Source organism: Erinaceus europaeus, chromosome 10 (genome assembly GCF_950295315.1).
Source record: "Erinaceus europaeus chromosome 10, mEriEur2.1, whole genome shotgun sequence".
NCBI classification, from domain to species: domain Eukaryota; kingdom Metazoa; phylum Chordata; class Mammalia; order Eulipotyphla; family Erinaceidae; genus Erinaceus; species Erinaceus europaeus.
In genome coordinates this window covers 69,080,188-69,102,937 of record NC_080171.1, presented here as the reverse complement: position 1 = coordinate 69,102,937, position 22,750 = coordinate 69,080,188, and the positions used below count along the sequence as shown (strand labels likewise).

The window sequence follows — 22,750 nt, the reverse complement described above, 5'->3', positions numbered from 1 at the left end:
GGGATTAAATACCGGAACATTTATTATTTGTGTCATGCTCAAATAAGTCTTAAATGCAGTTGTGGATTTTAAAGCCCTTATAATTTCTTGACATAAGAGAGGTTCAATTTTAGGACTTCAGGGAGAATTTCTGAAATGTACTTGCTCATCTCCAGCTAACGCCCAAATGCTTCTTTGCCCTTCTTCCGTAGCCAGTCAACAGTGTCAGGTTGAGCCTGATGTAAAGTTTCGAGACCTCCTTTGAATCTGGAGAGGTGGCAGTCGTTGACTATGTGGGTCATAGTCTGTCTGTAGCCGCAGGGGCAGTTTGGGTCGTCTCTGGCTCCCCAGCGATGGAACATAGCGGTGCACTGGCCATGGCTGATGTCAGCCTATTGGGCGTGCACCGGCGTGTGCGTGGGCATGTGTGTGTGTGTGAGGGGGGGGGGGAAGAGAGAGAGAATGAGAGAATTCTGTTGGGTTGTCTAATGAATGGAAGGAAGGCAGATTGAGATGGTGCTAGTAATAGATTTGGGGCAGAATGCAAAGGAATATGGATGGACTTGACCTCTCGGCTAGTTAATGATCTTCCAAAAGTCCCTTGAATCTTGAGTAGCTTTATGAAGGAGACTCAGGAACAATGGTTCTCAAAGTAACGCCTCTGGACCAATAGCATTATATTCTCCTGGGTGCGATTTTGAGAATTTGTTTGAAGGCTCTAGCAGAGGAGCTCAGCTACTTGTATCCCCTCAGTCGAAGACCTGCCCATTTGTATTCTGGGAAAGTTATTCTCTTCCATCAGCTGAATCAGCTCCGGAAATCAAGGTGTGGCAAATAGCACAGCCAGATCACCCTCATATTCTCACATTCACCCTTACATTCTCTTGGCTAGTTAAAATACAAAATGGTGGATCCCCCTAGTTTAGTAGGTCTGAGTGGGGACAGGTGGTTTTCATTTCAGAATAAGCCTTTAACAAGGGTGATCATGATCAAAAAGAGAACTAGTGCTGTAGCCCTTGAATCCCAGTTTCAATGACATGAATTTGGAGCTTGTCTGTCTTGTATATTTGCACCTGAGATTTCATTTAAGATGGAGGTATTGAAGTTTTTAAAACGTGGAAATCAATGCTACAAATTGGGGCTTTTAACTGAATTTCCTTTGTGATTGCTAAATCAGAAGAAACTGAAGAGTAAGAGCTTCTAATATAGGGTGGGAGACAGCATAGTAATTCTGCAAAGACTTTTAAGCCTGAGGGTCTTAGGTCTCAGGCTCAATCCTCAGCAGCTCTACAAGCCAGAGCTGAGCAGTGTTCTAGTCTCTCTGTATCTCTTCCCTTCCCCAATTAAAATAAGTATAAGATATATTTTTAAAAACTTTATTTTTTATTTTTTATAATTTTTATTTATAAAAAGGAAACACTGACAAGAACCATAGGATAAGAGGGATACAACTTCACACAATTCCCACCACCAGAACTCTGTATCCCGTCCCCTTCCCTGTTAGCTTTCCTATTCTTTATCCCTCTGGGAGTATGGACCCAGGGTCAGCTGCTTAATGACTATGTGAGTCTTCTCAAAGTTCCAGTGATCCAGCAGTCACCCCAAACACCATTTACAATCAAAGGGGAACCATTTTGCTTTTTTTTTTTTTATCCCTTAATCTTTCCTCTCCCTTTTTAATTGGTCATATATTTTGAACTAGTCAGCAAGTAACTTACAAAAGGAATAAGCTAGTACATCAACTGAATGACCTTAGGAAATCCATGTAAGCAGCCTGAAAAATAGCTCCTCAGTAAAACACAAGACTTGCAAGCCCAAGGCTTCAGGTTCTATCCCTGGTTTTGTATATGCCACAGCATGAATGCTTTCTCTCTCTAGCTCAGAAAATACATGTATTTGTGGGACTGGGGTCTCACAGGCTGACTTATTTTCAGGAGAGAGGGAGAGGGAGAGGGAGAGGGAGAGGGAGAGGGAGAGGGAGAGGGAGAGGGAGAGGGAGAGAGAGAGAGATCACAATACTAGAGCTTCTTCTGGTGATACAGTATGAGGTGCTGGGGCTCAAACCTGGGCCTCAAGGTATGGCAAAACATGCACTCAACCCAAGGAGCTCTCTCTATAGCCTTGATTAGCCAGCTTACATTAATAGACTTCTATGATCTCTAGACAACAGTGTTTTTGAGTCAGTGTTTTACTTTCCCCATGTTATACAGAACATGGAGGATTCAAGTGGCAAACTGTAAGAGAAAGGTATTTATTTTGCTCTTAAATTATTGGCACTCTTTATTTATTATTATTTTAAAATATTTATTTATTTTTTTATTCCCTTTTGTTGTCCTTGTTTTATTGTTGTAGTTATTGATGTCATCGTTGTTGGATAGGACAGGGAAATGGAGAGAGGAGGGGATGACAGCGAGGGGGAGAGAAAGATGGACACCTGCAGACCTGCTTCACCGCCTGTGAAGCGACTCTCCTGCAGGTGGGGAGCCGGAGGGCTCAAACCCGGATCCTTACACCGGTCCTTGTGCTTTGTGCCACGTGCGCTTAACCTGCTGTGCTACCGCCCAACTCCCGAATTGGCACTCTTTAACCCTGTGGAAGTTGGAAACAATGACAGTGCTGTCTTTATAGCTCACTCTATCTCCTATCTGTCTGTCTGTCTGCTTACATATATTCCACAAGGGAAAAGGTGCAGTAATGTTCTTACCATAAAAACTTTTTTATCTACTCCAAGCAATAATCTCTTTCTATCTTAGAATTCACCAACTAACTTGTATAGCTATATTTGCTATTCTACTAGTTTACATGAAATAATAAGGAAGTGTATACTATAATATTTTGGCCTAAAACAAGCATTGAATATCACTTGGTGGTTTATTTTAAAAATGCATTATTAATCATACCTTTAAGTTTTCACTTAAATATTAAACATGTACTTTTATTTATATAAATGCAATTATAGGACCTCAACATATTAAAATAATTCCTTTATATAGATGTTTATAAGTTACATAAAATTAAATTTTGTCAGAGTAAAATTATATATATGTATATATCACCACACTATTTTATAGACATTGTCCCCTTTACCATATTTCCTTCAGTCTAACTCAAATTGGTTCTTTTTTTCTGTGTTAGATTTCATAAAATTGGGTCAAGTATCAACTTTTGTCTCAGTCTTACTAACATGTCCCTCCCTACCCAAGTTTAGATAAATTCTTGATCAAAAATGGGAAGTGGAGCAGTAGAATGATGATAATGAATTTTGTGACTAATTAGCATATACCATTCACTGAATAGACTCATTATAAATGCTATTGTGAAGAGCTTTCTCCTCTGGGTTCTTAATCCTATTATCTGTTTATGACAGCACACCTGACCTCTATGCCTTTGTGTCTATTTGAGTCTTTGTTATAAAGTTATTGCCACATAGGTCATATCTTGCTCATCCTCTTAGAGTTTCCTGCATATATCAGGAATTCAATAAATTTTAACTTGGAAAGCCATTTACAAAGACAACACATCTTTTAAAAATAATGCCATGAATAGGCATTATTCTCTGTACAATCTGTCCCCAACTTTTATACCTCCCTTCTGAGGTGTAAATAAATAATGAGACAGCATTAAATTTTGACATACTTTCTTTTTTATACTTATTACTATTACTATTATTATTTTGGCTAGAGACAGAAATTGAGAGGGAAAATGCAGGTAGAGAGGGAGAGAGAGACACCTGCAGCACTGCTTTACTGCTTATGTAGCTTCCCACTGCAGGTGGGGACTGGGGCCCTGAACCCTGATCCTTGCATATGGTAACATGTGCACTCAACCTAGTACACTACCATCTGGCCCCTTTGAAATGCTTTCCTACTGAACATTTTTTAAAAGTGACAAGGTAAGGTGTGATTAGCAAAAACTAAAATGGACAGTGAAGTCAGCATGCTTGATACTTGTTTCCTTCCTTCTCACTTGACATTCCAATTATGTCTAAATCAGGCTAGATGACAGTCCATCAAAAATCAATTTCCCTTTTGCAGATATGATAGAGACAAATGATAGGATTGTTACAGCCTTCAGGTTTGGAAGGAAATCTCTTGATCATTACGGAAGACATTAGGGAACACACAGACACAGGATAAGCCTTAGGGATACAGACTTCACCCTTCACCTGGGTTTTTAAAATGATGACTTTCTCCCATCTTTGATCATTTTTTTATGTGTGTTTGAAGAGAAAAACTTGTTACTACTCTGCTAAGATCCAATTATGTGATTTGAAACCATGTATCATATCTTCTCCTTTTATCACTTCTATAGAACTTTGTTTACTTTTCCCCTTTAATTTATTGCCACCAGAGTTATTGCTGGGGCTTGGTGCCAGCACTATGTATCCACTGGCCATTTCCCCTAATTTTTCCCCCTTTGTATGTTATTTGATAGGACAGAAAGAGATAGAGAGGTAGAGGACAGAGACACCAGCAGTCATGCTTCACTGCTCAGCCACTATCCAGCCCCTCCCCCCAGCTTTTCTTTTGAAAATCACTTTATTGGAGGCAGTGACAGTTTACTAGGTTGTGATTGTCCCATGCTCAGTGACACTTCTCCTCACTATAGGTGTGAGCATACCACATCTTCCACCATGGAACACTTGGTTCTCAATTGATGCTTTTACTGCAGCTAATCTAGAATGGAGGGATGCTGATTAAGCTCCTTGGAGAAGGAAGATTAAAATTTTATTGGTAGTTCCCATTCTCCTTTAAGAATAAGACGTCTACCATGTATTGTTCATAATATCTGATACACAAAGGATGTGAAGTCTTTCAGTCTTTGCCTCATTGGCAACCTCATAACAGTTCAGACCACTTACCATATCTAAGGCTTTTTTTGGGTACTAAAATCTTAAATTCTCTATATATCTATATATCCAGACTAGTCAATATAAAGCTTTAAAAGTTTTTCTTTAAGAAACATTTAGAAATGTTTCTTTGAATTTTAAAGTTTTAAGTTTAATAATTTTCTAAGATATAAAATTGTATCTTGGTTCTTTTTTGTATTGGGGGGCACTAATAGTTTATATGGTTTAGTAAATACAGTTATATAGTAAAATATATAGAATATATTTTATAATATATACAGTTATATAGTAAAATATATGAAATATAGTAAACACAGTTGTTGATACCTGCTGTGCAACATTTTTCAGTTTTCTGCAAAACATTTTATTTATTTATCTTTATTTTTATTATCTTTATTTTTTTATTGGATAGAGACAGGCAGAAATTGAGAGGGAAGGAGGTGAAAGGGAGAGAAAGAGAGAGAGAGAGACAGACAGACAGACAGAGAGATACCTACAGCATTGCTTTACCACTTGCAAAGCTTTCCCCCTGGAGGTGGGACCAGGGGCTTGAACTTGGGTCCTTGTGCATTATAACGTGCACTCAAGCAGGTGTGCCACCTCCTGGCCTCTAAAGCATTTAATATCTATGCACTTATCCCCAAGGTTAAATTATATGGAGTCCCAACTAGTTATAAAATGTGTAACACTTCTCCTGTGTAACGACAGACTCAGGAAAGGCAACTTATTAATTAATATTTTTTTCAAGGCACACAATCCAAAATAATGATAAAAACTAGGCATCAGGTAAAAGAATTTAAAAATAAGAAAACTACAATAATTAAATCAGTAAAAAGTTGGGTTGAAAATTTTAATTAAATCACAGTTGGGAATCTTGAATTTTGGTTGGTCTTGGGCATGGAAATATTTGATGTTCTCTTTTTTGTTCCTTAGCAAGAAAATAGATCAATATTTACTATCAAAAGAGAAAACAATAAGAAGTTGAACAATATTTGAAGGCACACTCTGACTTCATTACAAAATCTAACTTTTTTTTATATATAAATTGAGAGCTCTAATGGGAGCTAGTCACTAGATATCTGATGTTCTAAACTGGAGGCCCTCCTTCTCCATCCATAAGTTCAAGAACTCAGCAGGGGATTGTGTTATTTATTTATTTATTTATTTATTTATTTTATTGACACCAGGATTATCATTAAGGTTCAGTGACTGCAAGAGAAATCTACCCTCTCCCTATGTGCATTTTTTGCCTTTTTTTTTAGAAGTAGAAATTTATTATTGATCTCTCTATGTCCCTATGTCCATTTTTTGCCTTTTTTTTTTTTTAGAAGTAGAAATTTATTATTGAGCTCTCAAAATTCTTTTGAAAATTTTATTCCTTGATAAAGGCAGAAAGAATTGAGAGGGAGGGGGAGATAGAAAAGGAGAGAAACAGAGAGACACCTGCGGATTTGCTTCACCATTCCTGGAGTTGCCCACCCCCCCCATAGGTGGGGACTGAGGGCTTGAACCTGGGTCCTTACACATAGTAACATTGGTAACATGCACTCAAACTGTGTATACCACTGCGGGACCTCCACTTATGCTGCTCTAAAGGTTCACCTGGAGTGAAGAGCTGCTGGCAGAGTGAGTATGGAATGGAGAGGAGGAATAGCATGGAACTACTATGTGGGGTCTCTTTACTCTCAGTCAAGTGGGGTGAGAGGAAGGTGGAGGGAGTGTCTGAAAATAGGCAGGTTCAGAGGTTATTTTATGACTATAACTATGTTTTGTCTAGCTAACAGACTTACAGTGAGCTCTGTGTGGGTAGGATAGCTCAGCTGTGTGTGGGTCTGCTTTGTAATGTGCATAAGTCAGGATCAAGCCTGGTCTACTCCACTGGGAAGCTATGATCTCTCTCTCTCTCTCTCTCTCTCTCTCTCTCTCTCTCTCTCTCTCTCTCTCAAATAGACCAGAACAGTGAACTCCTGTTTGGTGATGACCAATATAAATAAAGGAGACCAGGTGGTAGCACACCAGGTAAAGTGCACATATTACCATGCTTAAGGACCTGGGTTCAAACCCCCAGTTTCTACATGCAGGGCACAAGATGCCCATGAGAAGCAGAGCAGTGCTGCAGGTGTCCCCCTCTCTCTCCTCTCTCTAATTTCTCTCTGTCTCCATCAAAAAACAAAGGGAGATATGTAAGAGATCATCACAGTTACCATTCCTAGTTTCATGTATTGGGATCTTGATTAGATCAAGAAGTTTCCCATTTTTGCATTGAGTTTTGAAATACTTTGACACAGTCACCTATAAGAGTATCTGCATTTCAGGCTAGTCTATGATGGGAATTTTTCTGCAGTTTTGGGCAGTGAGACCCAGGAAAGCACTTCCAGGGCTTCAAGCCTGTTTATAGAGAAATTTTACTTTCTTTTTAAAACATTCTATTTTATTTGCTAGGACAAAGAGAAATTAGAGGGGAGGGGTAAATAGACAGGGAGAAAGACAGAAGAGACATCTATAACACTGCCAACACTGCTTCACCACTCATGAAGCTTCCCTCCTGCAGGTGGGGACCAGGGGCCCAAAGCCGAGTCCCTGCACACTATAATGTGTGCACTCAACCAAGTTTGCCAGCACCCAGGCCTTGAGATTTCATTTTCTAGCTACCAACCTAGAGGGGTCTGATTTATGAACCACCAAATGCTTTGTACTTTTAAAAATATTTTTTAAAATGTTTATTTGTTAGGACATAGAGAAACTGAGAGGGGAAGAGGAGATAGATATATTGATAGAAATTGCTTGTGAAGCTTTCCCCTGCAGGTGGGAAGCTAGGGCTTGAAACTTGTGCATGGTAATGTGTGTGTGTGTGTGTGTGTGTGTGTGTGTGTGTGTGTGTGTGTGTGCGCGCGCGCGCTTATGCCAAGTCCACCACCACTTGACCACAATGATCACTATTTGTAAATAGCCACATAGCTATTGTTACTAACCCTCCCCCACACAATGTGGTCCTTATTAGCTGTGTCCCACACATCACAGTTGAGTGTATTTTCTGGCTTGTTGGGAGGAAGGAAGGGCACCTTGTCCCTTGGCCCCTCTCCCCTCTTCTTAACAGTTAATGTGGGCTGTTGGTGCTTTTACTATGTTCTTTTACACTTGATAAAACACTTCGAGCTTTCTTCCATGCTTTCCACTCTCAACCTCCCATGCCAAACACCTTCATAAAGTTTCTTTTTCCAAATATGGAACACAGCTCTACAGTAGCTCACAAAGTTACTACAGGGCCCAGCCAATTACCTACCCGCCTTCTTCTGAGTATTTGTGCCCAAATGCCAAGATGTCAGATGCCCGTCCACTTCCATCACAGATGACGACTGGCACGGGAGGGGTGTCACGAAGGTATTCCAAGACGATAGAGATGACATTGGGTCCGCCTTCCACGATGAGAGCCACCACTGGGACACCCTGCCCGATTCCTGCAGGAGAAAAGGAAATAAAAAAAGGAAGGAAAAAGAAAGAAGAGAGCGAGAAAGAGGGGGTGGGGGGAAAAAGGGACACAAGAAGACCAGTAAACCAAAGAAAGAGAAAGAGAGAGAGAGACAGAGAGAGAAAAACAAAAAAGTACAAACTAAAATTACTGAGTGTAGAGGGCAGTAACTGCACATGAAGGGATAAAATACTAAGCAAAAATGTACAGAAGGTCCTACAGTGGACTCTGCCCATCAGAGAGTCCATTTGACTTTATCCAACCCCCCCCCCCCCAACCCACAAGATGCTAGACTGGGTAAAGGTGCAGATTGTGAGGTTTTCAGGGGAAGGCAGAGGGTGGGGAGGTAGAGAAAGGAATTGGTTAGTAGATGAAGCACTAAAGTCAGCAGCCCAAGACCAGAAGCCAAAGGTGATCTTAAGCAGGTCTTTAAAGCACCCAGTGGTTGTTTCCTCTTTGAAGAATGGATAGTTACAGCATGCCACCTTCCTCACATTCCAAAGTGTGAAGAAAATGTCTAAATGGCTCTTTTGATGAGGGATTATCAGACTCAGCTTGGGGACATTCTGTTCACTTATCAAATCAGCCACAGGTTAAATTCCAGGTTTATCTGTCTCTCACCATAATTGGTCATCTTGATGGTTATTTTTTTAACATTTAATTAATTAATTTGCTAGGACAGAGAGATGAGAGGGAAGGGGGAGATAAGTAGTGAGAAAGAGAGACACCTGCAGCCCTGCTTCACCACCAGGGAAGCTTCCCCCCCACAAGTGGAGGTTTGGGGTTTGAACCTTGGTCCTTGTGCACATTTATTTTGTGTGTAACCGGGTACACTACCATCTGACCCCTTAGATTGATTATTGATTATTTTTTTGGGTGCTTATTTATTTATTTACCCTTTTTTGCCCTTGTTTGTTTTTCTTTTTTTTGTTGTTGTTGTAGTTATTGCTGTTGTTGTTGATGATAATATCATTGTTGTTATATAAGACAGAGAGAAATGGAGAGAGGACGGGAAGACAGAGAGAGGGAGAGAAAGATAGACACCTGCAGACCTGCTTCACGGCTTGTGAAGTGATTCCCCTGCAGGTGGGGAGCCGGGGCTTGAACCAGGATCCTTACACTGGTCCTTGCGCATTGCTCCACGTGCGATTAATGATTATTGATTCTTAATAGCATGACAGCTGTGATAAAGTGCCCAGGAGATGGGACCACTGCCATGCTTGTATTTGTTATTTCAGAGCGAGGTTCCAGGCACATTGTAATTTGGTTAAGCTAGGAATTTTCAAAGACCTTCCCCAAAGTATTATGGTAATCCACATGCTAAAACTTCACTGTTTTATTATGGAGTTAGAACACATGGAGGTTGTTTTACCATTAGACTTAACATGCTGTTCAACCTAATGAACATACTCAAGAGAAGTATTAAAAAAAGGTTTCTATGAGGAAACTAAGTTCATTTTCCAGTGATATCTCAAGCCTCATCATTGCTTACTGAGTAACTTTCATTTGCTCACTACTGCCACATTATAGTTTATTTCTGCCTTCTCAGAACAATGCTCAATGCTATAACTACTAAAAGGGGTTTTTTAGTTATGTGTTTTTTTTTTTAAGTATTAAAATTCTGCCACACTGCTGTAAAAAAATGAACAACAACAAGCCCTTAGTCTTTGCACATCTCTCTCTTCTTCCTCCTGTTGTGGCTTTATCTTAAATGAAGAAAAGGCCTCCCTGTGAGAAATAGTAGTTGGGAGTTTGGCAGCTTATTCCAGGAATATGAAATGTGATTTGACTTGTATGACCTTTTTTGCTTCTAACATAAACGCACATCAGTTTCTGAGGGCCTTATCTTTTCTCTGTAGTGTTTTCCACAGTTTTTCATCTGAATGGAAAGGTTCAAAATGCCAGTTGCACAAAAATGGATGCTGTTTGAAATCTAGATGTTAAAAGTGATCTTGAAAATGATGATGGTTGAGCAAGGCAAGGTGCCAAAATTTCTTTTTCTGTTTTCCAGGGGTGGAGGGCTGACTGTGTGTGTGTGGTAGAAGCTACTTGTGGTTTCATCAGAACTTTCTGTTCAGGGGAAGGTTTGAAAGTTGTTCCTTTGAACCAAGGAGAAGGAAGTGAAAGGTCTTGCTCTCCTATGACCCAGAAGCCCTGAATGATTCAGACAAAAGCTCTGTTTGAGTGTCTGTGGAGGAGGTGTTTTTTCCATTCCTGTTGCTTATGAGGATTAATTAAGTTCCTTTTGAAAGGTACTTTGAAGATTAAGAGCTAGCTTGAGATGTTTATACAAAACTTTACTTTTGAAGGGGAATTTACTGACATCCAAAATACCTCTTTGATAGACTTGTATTTTAATTTGTCTTGGAAAACAATGTCTTTTCTAATGTTCAGTGTTACATTTATGAGGTATTTTTCCAAAGCATTATGGTATTAAATTGTCCCCATTGTTTTTATTTACCCCATGTCCCCATATTGCTTCATATCAGCGAATAATTTGCTATTCAGGTATTTTGTTTTAAGCGGCACATTTGAACTTCTAGGATCTTCTAAGAGACAAATTTTTCTTTAAAAAATTCTGACTCTTAGGGGGCTGGGCAGTGGTGCATTGAGTTAAGCACACAGCACAGAACTCAAGGACCCATGCAAGGATCCCAGCTCAAGCCCCTGGCTCCCTACATGCAGGGGAGTTGCGTCACAAGCAGTAAAGCAGGTCTGCAGGTATATATCTTTCCATTCCTTCTCAATTTCTCTCTTTTCTGTCCAAAAAAAATTTTAAAAATGTCCATAGGAGCAGTGGGTTCGTAGTGCAGGCATCAAGTCCCAGTGATAACCCTGGAGGCAAAACTAAAACTAAAATAAATGAAAATAAGATAAAATTCTGACTCTTATACACTGATTTTGCCAGTTAAATCTTCACTCCTACTCAAAGATGAACTGTATGATCCACTCAGCATTTTCACTGGAAGGAGAAGGCCTAGGACATAATTTATAGAATATCCTGGCATAATCTATTGTTAACTGATTACAGATAGATGACTGAAAACCTCTCTTTAAAATTTATTTATTTCAGTCATGGCTTACAAAATTGTAAGATTATTATAAGGGGAATTATAATTCCACACTGTTCTTACCACCAGAGTTCTGTGTCCCTACCCTCCACCCCCTCTCTAGTGGAAACTGCAGTAGTTCTCCCAAGGTCACAGATATGGGGGCTGACTTGTATCTTGTATCTATCTATCTGCCTGTCTGCCTGTGTCTGTCTGTCTGTCTATCTATCTATCTATCTATCTATCTATCTATCTATCTATCTATCTATCTATCATCTGCCTATCTTTGCCCATTTTAATTCACTTCTACAACCCTGCCTTCACTTCCATTCCAAGTCACACCTACATAGATTACTACTTGTGAGTGTCATTCCTTTTTTCCTCTTTTATCTCTCAGATAAGCAAAACAGTGCCTGACTTCCTCTGCTGTTTCTGGAAATCTCTCTTCACTTTGGCAGGAGTAAAGGGTCAATTGCCATAGGTTTATTTGATCAATTGACTGCCTGACAATGTGCTATATAACCTCTTGAATGAAGAAGATTTTAGATAATATTTCCTATTTTGGGGATAAAGATATTATCATTAAAAATGATGAAAACAGCTATCTCTCTCTGTGTGGATATGTGTATGACAGTGCTTATAATTGAATGGAACAAAGTAACAAAATATCATCTACTTTTTTGTGTGTATTAATATATCTAATATACCAATGGTTCCTAATTCTCTCCCATTTCTTTTTATGATGAAAATCAGAAATTTGGGTGAGTTGGCTGGTAGTACAGTGGGTTAAGCACAGGTGGCACAAAGTGCAAGGACCAACGTAAGGATCCTGGTTCAAGCCCCTGGCTCCCCACCTGTAGGGCAGTCACTTCACAAGTGGTGAAGCAGGTCTGCAGTTGTCTATCTTTCTCTCCCCTTCTCTGTCTTCCCCTCCTCTCTCCATTTCTCTCTGTCCTATTCAACAACAATGACATCAATAGCAACAACAATAACTACAACAATAAAAACAACAAGGGCAACAAAAGGGAATAAATAAATAAATATTAAAAAAAGAAAAGAAAACTAGATTTGTTCTATGAGAGAATAAAAGCAAAAGCATCTTTTTGGCCATCCAGGGCTTTAATGCTCTGGCATCTCTCTCTCTCTCTCTTTTTTTTTCCAGGTAGAAACAGAGGAGAAGAAAAGACAACCTAATCTTCTTCCAATACAGTGGGGACCAGGCTTAACCCTAGATGATTCTCATGGCAAAGCAGGTGCATTATCCAAGTAAACTGTTTTCTTGATCCATAAAAGCATCTTTAGTTATTGGTGGTAGAGAGGCATATTATGCCTACATATTTCATGCTTTGTGTAAATTGTAAATCAAGCTTGTCAATATCTGGCAACATTAAGTCTTCCTATCAGGACACACAAAAATATAGTGCCTTTGTTTTTGAGAAAAGACAATGATGTGAAATAATAAGTAATGATTAAAGGCAATGATTCCTAATCTTTTTTTTTTTTTTTTTTTGAGTCAAGGATTTTTGAATACTTTTGAGAATCTGAAGAAAACTATTCTTTCTCCAGAAAAAATAAATATGTATATGGATAGACACAAAAATGTTTCTCTGATTTTAAGGGGCTCTTGGATTCTTGAAGCCTATAGCTAAACTTGCCAATGGACCTCTGTAAATCCCCCTTATAGTGCCTCTAAATGAATTAAGCACAACTCGGGTTTTGATGATGTCTTATCATCATAGAACTCCCTGAGATTTCTGAAACAAATTCCAGAATGGGTTTTTAAAGAAAACTTTATACCTAGGGGGACTATATGACATTATCCTTGGCCAATCATATCGATTGCCTAGACTTTATAGGCTGAAGCATTGTTATATTCCCTTTCTCTCCTTCCCTCCTTTTCCCTGTTATTTAATTGCCTTGCTCATACTTTCTCTTCTAAATTACATTTTAGATAAAGTATTAGTAAATCTCTAGAGAAATTGAAAAATTAGAATTTGTAGCATATGATTTCATTAGTAAAGGAGAGGCATTTTTTAAATATCAAGAATGCTATTTTTCATATGTTAATAATTTATGGTGTACTTTATAACGAAAAGACAAACATTTTGAGAATCCACTACAAATCCTGATGGTTTCATAGGTCCCCTCCCATTTTTTTAGCCCATAAAAATGGAATATAAACTTCCTTGGCAATCCTCAAAATGCATGCCTTGCTCAGTTATACTTGTCATTCAAAAGTGGTTGTTTATATTTACAGTTTAAAAATAGATAATATGTAGTATTCATGAAAAAATTTCCTACCATCTGAATTTTTTTTCAAGTACATGTTATTCTAATTTTAGGGAGAAGTAAGTAAATTGATTGTAAGTTGATTACAATAATTTTTCATTTTCTGCCATAACCAGTGACTTGGAGTAGTTCTCAAGAGATTTCCATTAGAATTTTAGAGCAAGGTAGAGTTGATTAAGTAGGAAATGTTAAGATGCTTACCACACTCTTTAACTTTTGGAATCTCGGGATTGGCAACATTATATCCTGCAAAAATGTGAATTTAGCAGCAGCATTCTGTGAGATTCTAGACAGATTTGAAACTTAAAAAATTACAAACTAGAGTTTTGTGGATGGTTCACTGTAGAAGATACCTTTCTGGACTCTTGCCCCACTTTGTTCTGACTCAAGTACAATTACATAGAGTTAACAAGTTAAACAGAGACTGGGATGAGTGGTATGAGGACAGGAGGTAGCAGGGATAGAAGAATGTCTTAACATTCCCAAAGATGGGTTTTGTTTTGCTTTTCTTTTTGCTGATGGGACCAGAGTCTCTGATCAGCTGACATATTTATGAAACCATTCAGTGTGTAGAAGTGAAATGCCTGGTGTTTTGATCAAACTAAACCTTCTGATTTTCCATTGGGTTCACTTTGTATGATCAAAAATGCCTATGAACCTATGTGATAATTAAAAAAAAATTGGATAGAGACAAAAATGGAAAGGAAGAGAGGGGATAGATATGAGACAGAGAGAGAGAGGGAGAGAGAGAGAGAGAGAGAGAGAGAGAGAGAGAGAGATCTGTAGCACAACTGCAACACTCAGCTCATGAAACTCCCCCCCCCATAGGTGGGGATTGGGGACCTGAACCTGGGTCCTCACACACTATAATGTGTGAGCTTATCAGATGTGCCACCAAATGGTCTCACCTCAGCCATAATTTTTTTTCCTGTTCAAAATGGTTCACGTTTATATGGAAATGGAGCATTATAGGTGAATCTTTATTGAGTCTAAGGGCACAAATGATGTGATTCTGACAGTACAGTTGCTTAGGCAGGAGAGTTCAAACTTTCTGTGAGAGATGCTTTCCTGGAGATCCTGAAGAACTTTAGACTGAGCCTGTTAGTTGCGGGTGAACATTTCTGTTTTTCAACAAAAATCTTATGGTAATAACAATTTACTGGCTTTGCCAGCTCTGACATTATGTGATTCTTGATGATGTATGGAGAATTCACAAGCTCTTAAATGGCACATACGTAATATAGACTTTATATTATTTATGTACATTATGAAGAAAGAATGCATGTAGTGAGGCTTTACCAATATATTATATGTGGCAAAAGTTTAAATTATCAATGGGCTAGGCAGTGGTCCACCTGGTAGAGTGTACATATTACTATGTGTGAGGACCTGTAAGCTCCCATCCGCTCCTATAAGATGGAAGATTCATGAGTTAAGGGAGGAGAATACAGGCCCTGGATAAGGATGACAGGGGACCTAGTGGGGGTTGTACTGTTACGTGGAAAACTGAGAAATGTTATACATGTACAAACTATTGTATTCACTGTCTATTGTAAAACATTAATCCCCCAATAAAGGAAAAAAATGAGTGATGAGGTGATGCTGCAGATGTCTCTCCTTATCTTTGTTCTTTCTCTCTGTCTCTCTCTGTGTCTCTGTTAGAAAGGAAATTGAAAGGAGAAAAAGAAAGGAAATGGTCACTGGGATCAGTGGAGCCGTCATGCAGTTATTGAGCCCTAGCAATAACTCTGGTGGCAAAGGGAAAGTTCAAATAAAGCTGGCATAAATCACAAGGACCATTAAATAAAGCATTGCACTTAATTTTATCATCAAACTTCCCACTAGGGTAGCCTGGTCTTTGACTCACTGGCTCCAGGCCTGGCTATCATTTCCTCTATTTGAACTATATAACAAAGGCATAAAAACCCACCCAGTCCTTAATATCTTGTGTTTTTCAAGCAGTCCTGGAGGTATTTAAGGGGCATTAGCAATTATGTAGCAATGGGAAGATAAACATTAATGCCATTAGTCTTATTTTAAGGGACATAAGTTTACTGCCTACTTGATAAATAAAACTTTGCACAATACCACAGCTTTGCACAAAGATTTTCATTTGATTTAAATTCCTAGTACTCACAGCAATTTATCGTATCTCTTTTGCAATCTGGAAACTACATAAATCTTGAATCAGTTCTTTTCTTAGAATACTCAAGATTCTTCCTATTAACTAAGTTCATAACTCTTAAAACTATAAAGATTATTTGACAGAGAATGTTTTAGCAAATAGGTTTATAGAGGAAAACATGATAGGAAGTCTTTGAGCTGGTGAGCAGCAGAGTGAGCCCAAGGAAGCATCTAGAGATGATAGAAAAAAAAAAAAGAAAAAATACATCTCACTAGCCAGATGATCTCCTTAGTGTTTTTATTGGAGCAGATATGTTAGCTACTGCTTTCATATTTTTGGAGGTAGGATATATTACATATTTAATACAACCAAATTATAATTGAAATGTGTTTCCCTATACTTGGGAGTAGATAATTAACACAAATATCTTTTAGTGAGAACTAGAGATTTACATAGTTGGTGAATGCCAGCCAGTTGTGTGAGTCATTGTCATTATGTTTTTAACACCATTAATTCTGCATCTAAATTGATGCTTAGGAAAGCATTTGGGAATATAAGGTATAAAATCAACTATTAGGTATTCAAATTAAAACCACACACAAGATGCTTCACTTCTAGATACTTGTTTTTCTCCATAAGGGGAAGAGATTCCTTGCAAGATAACTCAGTTATTTTTCTCAGTGTGGGCTTCTCAAAGCCTGTATTTTTCAACCTGCTTTAGGACTAAGGAAGGGTAAAATGAGTATTAGATTTATTTACTTACTTTTTTTTTATTGCCATCAGTGTTATCATTAGAGCTCAGTGCCTACTATATGAATTCACCATTATTGGTGGCATTTCTCCCCCCCCTTCTATTTTATTTGCTAGGATGAAGAGAAATTCATAGGAGGAGACGATAGAAAGGGAGAAGGAAAGAGACCTGCAGTGGGGATCTGGGATTCAAACTCTTGCACATGGTAATGTGTGCACTTAACCAGACAGGCCACTCCCTGGTCCCTTATGATTATGAGTTTTAAAAACGTCTCTTGGGTTCCAGGAAGATGGCGGACTGAGAAGCTGCTAGTGGCTTGAGCTCTGATCACATCTTCTGGAAACCGTAAGATTTTCTGCCTTTAGTAGGCCAGTCAATAAGGGGTCCTAGCGGTGACACTAAGGAGGTGACTATAACTTAATTTGGGTTAAAATATAGAGTAGGAAAAAAGGGAAAAAACTTTTTTTTCTTTCTGTTAAATTATTAAGCACACCTCCTCCCCCTACCCCCTCCAACCAGTCCCTGGGGACCAGCTCCTAGCAGGCTCCCCTGCTGAGCCCCTTTCTTTACCAAAATTCCTGTCCCACCAGGGAGTATCATTCATTCTAAGTCTATACCCTTCTGAAACCTCTGGCCTTTTTTCTTTCTAAGTAGCCAACGCCCCCCACCTCACCCCGCATAGCTAATTAAATAATTATAAATAAATAAATAAATAAATAACTCTTTCCTTTCACCGCTCTTTTATGACTGTTCTTTTTCGTATCTTTTTCTTTTTTCTCTCTTTCATTTTTTTTTCTCTTTTTCTCATTCTTGCCATCCTTTCTTCCTTAATCCTACAGCTTCCAAAGCCATAGGCCCCATCCCCCACACCACCAAACAGTGTGCTTTTTGAATTCACTGATACATATTTGGGAATTATTTTGGGGAAGAATTCTGACTCAGAGTTGGACTCTCACTGCGAGTATCTCTGCTCAACTTCCCTTCCTCCTTTAGCTACCCCTAGAATATACAGTGGATAGTAGATCTTCATAACTGTCTATTTCAGCTATCCTTGTCTAGTCCTGAGGTTTTTTGTTTTTTGTTTTCTCTTTCTTAACAATCAGCTGCCTCTGATCATGAGATTTGAGGTAATCTGGGACAGGTTTTTTTTTTTTTACCCTGCTGTATTTTATTATTAATATTATATAAAGGCACATATCTCCCCCCCCCTTTAGGTTGATCAGAATTAACTCTTAGGGTATCTTTCATTGCTAGGGTACTTGGCATCTTATCTATTGTGGGAGGAACTTGTCTCGTTACTCCTATCTCCTCTACAGACTCTCCCCTCCCTCTTCCTCCTAGTTAATTAAAAAAATTAAATTAAATTAAATTAAAAATAAAGTAATAAAAAAACTTTCCTTTCACTGATTTTTAATTATAGCTCTTTTTCTTATCTTTTCTCTTTTCTCTCTCTTGTCTCTCTCTTTTTTTTTTTTATCTTGTCATACACTTCTTCCTTCCTTCTTCTTTGCCTTTCTGAATTTGTGAATTATTTTGGGGAAGAAATCTGACTCATAGTGGACTCTCTATGTGTGTATCTCTGCTCTACTTCCCTTTCCCCTCTTGTTACCCCTAGAATATACAGTGGATAGTAGATTCGCATAACTGTCTATTCTTGCTATCCATTCTTTCTTTTCTATTTCTTCTTCACTGGGATTTGGTTACTATTTTTTCACAGACTGGAGAAATTGTTTGGCTAACTGGTAGTGATTAAAATGCTTCAATACTTGCTTAAGTTGCTACTGTAATTCTTGAGGTTGGTGAGTGCAATTGTCATAAAGGTATTTAGTACAGTGTTGCTTGTACTCAAGACACAACAACTGAGGAACAACAGAGCATAAAAAAAGAAACACATAAACCAATAAAATGGGTAGATCAAAAACAAATAAAACTGCTACTCCAATGAATGAAGGCAAGAGCCCAGAAGAAACTATAAATCAGCCAGAAGTAACCATAGATAAGAAAAGTATGCAAGCAATAATAAACTTATTAATCACGGAAATGAAAACAACATTGGAGGAAAGGAATGGCAGTATTAGGGAAACAACAGTTGAGACTCCCAAGGAAAATACTGATTATCTTGAGGCAATTAGAGAACTGAAAGCTGAAATAGCTGTAATGAAGAAAGAAGCTGAGGCAAGGGAAAGCAGACTAACAGAAGCAGAAAACAGAATTAGTCACACAGAGGATGAGTTAGAGAAAATGAAGAAAGAGGTGAAAGAGCTTAAAAAGAGATTGAGAGACACTGAAAACAACAACAGAGACATATGGGATGATCTCAAAATAAGTAACATTCGTATAATTGGCCTGCCAGAGGAAGAAAGAGAGGAAGGGGAACCAAACATTCTAGAGGAAATAATAGAAGAAAACTTCCCAGACCTGAATAACAGAAAGGACATCAAGATTCAAGAGGCCCAGAGAGTACCAAACAGAATCAACCCAGACCTGAAGACACCAAGACACATCATAGTCACAATGAGAAGAAGTAAGGATAAAGAAGGGATCCTAAAGGCTGCAAGAGAGAAACAAAAAGTCACATACAAGGGAAAACCCATAAAATTATCTGCAGACTTCTCCACTCAAACTCTAAAAGCCAGAAGAGAATGGCAAGTTATCTATCGAGCCCTGATTGAAAAAGGGTTTCAACCAAGGATAATATATCCTGCTAGACTTTCATTCAAACTAGATGGAAGGATCAAAACCTTCTTAGAAAAACAACAATTAAAGGAGGCAACCATTACCAAACCGGCCCTGAAAGAGGTTCTAAAAAGTTCTTATAAACAAGAACATCACTATAATACTGGCAATATATCAGAACAAACAAAAATAAATTTTTGAACAATGGCACTACAATACATTAAATCCATAATATCAATAAATGTCAATGGCTTAAACTCACCCATCAAAAGGCACAGAGTTGGGGGATGGATCAGAAAACATAATCCAACCATATGCTGCTTGCAAGAATCCCATCTGTCACAACAAGATAAACACAGACTTAAAGTGAAAGGATGGAAAACTATCATACAGGCTAATGGACCACAAAAAAAGACAGGAACAGCCATTCTCATCTAAGACACGATAGATTTTAAATTAAATAAAGTAATAAAAGATAGGAAAGGACATTACATAATGATTAGAGGATCAATCAGCCAAGAAGACTTAACAATTATTAACATCTATACACCCAATGAGGGACCATCTAAATACATCAAGCACTTACTGAAAGAATTCCAAAAATATATCAATAGTAATACAATAATAGTGGGGACTTCAATACCCCACTCTCACACTTAGACAGATCAACAAAGCAGAGAACCAACAAAGATACAAGAGAATTGAATGAAGAGATTGACAGACTAGACCTCTTGGACATTTTCAGAGTCCTTCACCCCCCAAAACTGGAATACACCTTCTTTTCAAATCCACATAACACATACTCAAGGATAGACCACATGTTAGGCCACAAAGACAGCATCAATAAATTCAAGAGCATTGAAATCATCCCAAGTATCTTCTCAGACCACAGTGGAGTAAAACTAACATTTAACAACAAACAGAAAATTATTAAAAGTCACAGAATTTGGAAACTAAACAACATACTCCTTAAGAACCACTGGGTCAGAGATTCACCCAAACAGGAAATTCAAATGTTCCTGGAAACAAATGAAAATGAAGACACAACCTATCAAAATATTTGGGACACAGCTAAAGCAGTATTGAGAGGGAAACTTATAGCCATACAATCACATATTAAACACCAAGAAGAAGCTCAAATGAATGACCTTATTGCACACCTCAAGGACTTAGAGGAGAAAGAACAAAGGAACTCTAAAGCAACCGGAAGGACAGAAATCACTAAAGTTACAGCAGAAATAAACAACATCGAAAATAAAAGAACCATACAAAAGATCAATGAAGCCAAATGTTGGTTCTTTGAAAGATTAAACAAAATTGACAAACCCCTAGCCAGACTCACCAAACAAAAAGGAGAGAAGACTCAAATTAATAGAATTGTAAACGATGGAGAAGATATCACAAATGACACCACAGAAATCCAGAGAATCCTGTGAAACCTCTATGAAGAACTATACGCCACCAAGCTAGAGAACCTGGAAGAAATGGAACAATTCCTAGAAGCATATGCCCTTCCAAAACTGAACCAAGAAGAACTACAAAATCTAAATGCACCAATCACAGACAAAGAAATTGAAACTATTGTTAAGAACCTCCCCAACAACAAAAGTCCTGGACCAGATGGCTTCACAAATGAATTCTACAAAACTTTCAGGAAACAGTTAGTACCCATACTTCTTAAGCTTTTCCATAAGACTGAAGAAACAGGAATACTCCCTTCCACCTTCTATGAAGCCAACATCACCCTGATACCAAAAGCTGATAGGGACAGAACAAAAGAGGAAAACTACAGACCAATATCTCTGATGAACATAGATGCCAAAATATTAAACAAGATCTTGGCCAACCGGATACAGCAACATGTCAAAAAGATTGTTCATCAGGACCAAGTGGGATTCATCCCAGGAATGCAAGGCTGGTTCAACATCCGTTAGTCAATCAATGTCATTCACCACATCAATAAAAGCAAAGCCAAAACCACATGATTATCTCAATAGATGCAGAGAAAGCCTTTGACAAAATCCAACACACATTCATGCTCAAAACTCTACAAAAACTGGGAAGAGATGGGAAATTCCTCAAGATAGTGGAATCTATATATAGCAAACCTACAGCCAACATCATACTCAATGGACAGAAGCTGAAAGCATTCCCCCTCAGATTGGGGACTAGACAGGGCTGTCCACTGTCACCATTACTCTTCAACATAGTATTGGAAGTTCTTGCCATAGCAATCAGGCAAGAGAAAGAAATCAAAGGGATACAGATTGGAAGGGAAGAAGTCAAGCTCTCACTATTTGCAGATGATATGATAGTATACAAAGAAAAACGTAAAGAATCCAGCAGAAAACCACTGGAAGTTATTAGGCAAGGTATCAGGCTACAAAATCAATGTACAAAAATCAGTGGCATTTTTTATGCAAACACTAAATCTGAAGAAGAAGACATCCAGAAATCCCTCCCATTTACTGTTTCAGAAAAATCAATCTAATACCTAGGAATAAAGTTGACCAAAGGAGTGAAAGACTTATATACTGAAAACTATGAGTTGCTACTCAAGGAAATAGAAACTGATACCAAGAAATGGAAAGATATCCCATGCTCATGGATTGGAAGAATAAATATCATCAAAATGAATATTCTCCCCAGAGCCATATACAAATTTAATGCAATACCCATCAAAGTTCCACCAAGCTTCTTTAAGAAAATAGAAGAAACACTACAATCATTTATCTGGAACCTGGAAACACCTAAAATTGCCAAAACCACCTTGAGGAAAAGAAACAGAAATGGAGGCATCACACTCCCAGACCTTAAACTATATTATAAAGCCATCATCATCAAAACAGCATGTTTCTGGAATAAAAATAGGCACACAGACCAGTGGAACAGAATTGAAAGCCCAGAAATAAATCCCCACACCTACGGACATCTAATCTTTGATAAGGGGGGCCAAAGGATTAAATGGAAAAAGGAGGCTCTCTTCAATAAATGGTGCTGGGGAAACTGGGTTGAAACATGCAGAAGAATGAAATTGAACCACTTTATCTCACCAGAAACAAAAATCAACTCCAAATGGATCAAAGACCTGGATGTTAGACCAGAAACAATCAAATACTTAGAGGAAAACATTGGTAAAACAGTTTTCCACCTATACCTCAAGGACATCTTTGATGAATCAAATCCAATTGCAAGGAAGACTAAAGCAGAAACAAATCAATGGGACTACATCAAATTGAAAAGCTTCTGCACATCCAAAGAAACTATTAAACAAACAGAGAGACCCCTCACAGAATGGGAGAAGATCTTCACATGCCATACATCAGACAAGAAACTAATCACCAAAATATATAAAGAACTCAGCAAACTAGCACCAAAAAAGCAAATGACCCCATCCAAAAATGGGCAGAGGATATGAACAAAACATTCACTACAGAGGAGATCCAAAAGGCTAACAAACATATGAAAAACTGCTCTAGGTCACTGACTGTCAGAGAAATGCAAATTAAGACAACACTAAGATACCACTTCACTCCTGTAAGAATGGCATACATCAAAAAGG

At 38.2% G+C, this 22,750-nt stretch overlaps 1 protein-coding gene across 14 annotated transcripts in view; it reads right to left on the bottom strand.

Moving 5' to 3' along the window:
- TRPM3 (transient receptor potential cation channel subfamily M member 3) overlaps positions 1-22,750 on the bottom strand; it is a 671,125-nt gene that overhangs the window by 252,444 nt on the left and 395,931 nt on the right. For 7 of the 14 annotated variants that reach the window (XM_060199699.1, XM_060199702.1, XM_060199703.1 and 4 more), the window contains one exon: positions 8,112-8,286. In XM_060199699.1, coding sequence (XP_060055682.1) covers positions 8,112-8,286 — 175 coding nt within the window. Of the gene's footprint in view, positions 1-8,107; positions 8,287-13,837; positions 13,883-22,750 lie in introns of those variants that run through there. The other 7 variants (XM_060199695.1, XM_060199701.1, XM_060199705.1 and 4 more) reach the window with 2 other exon arrangements.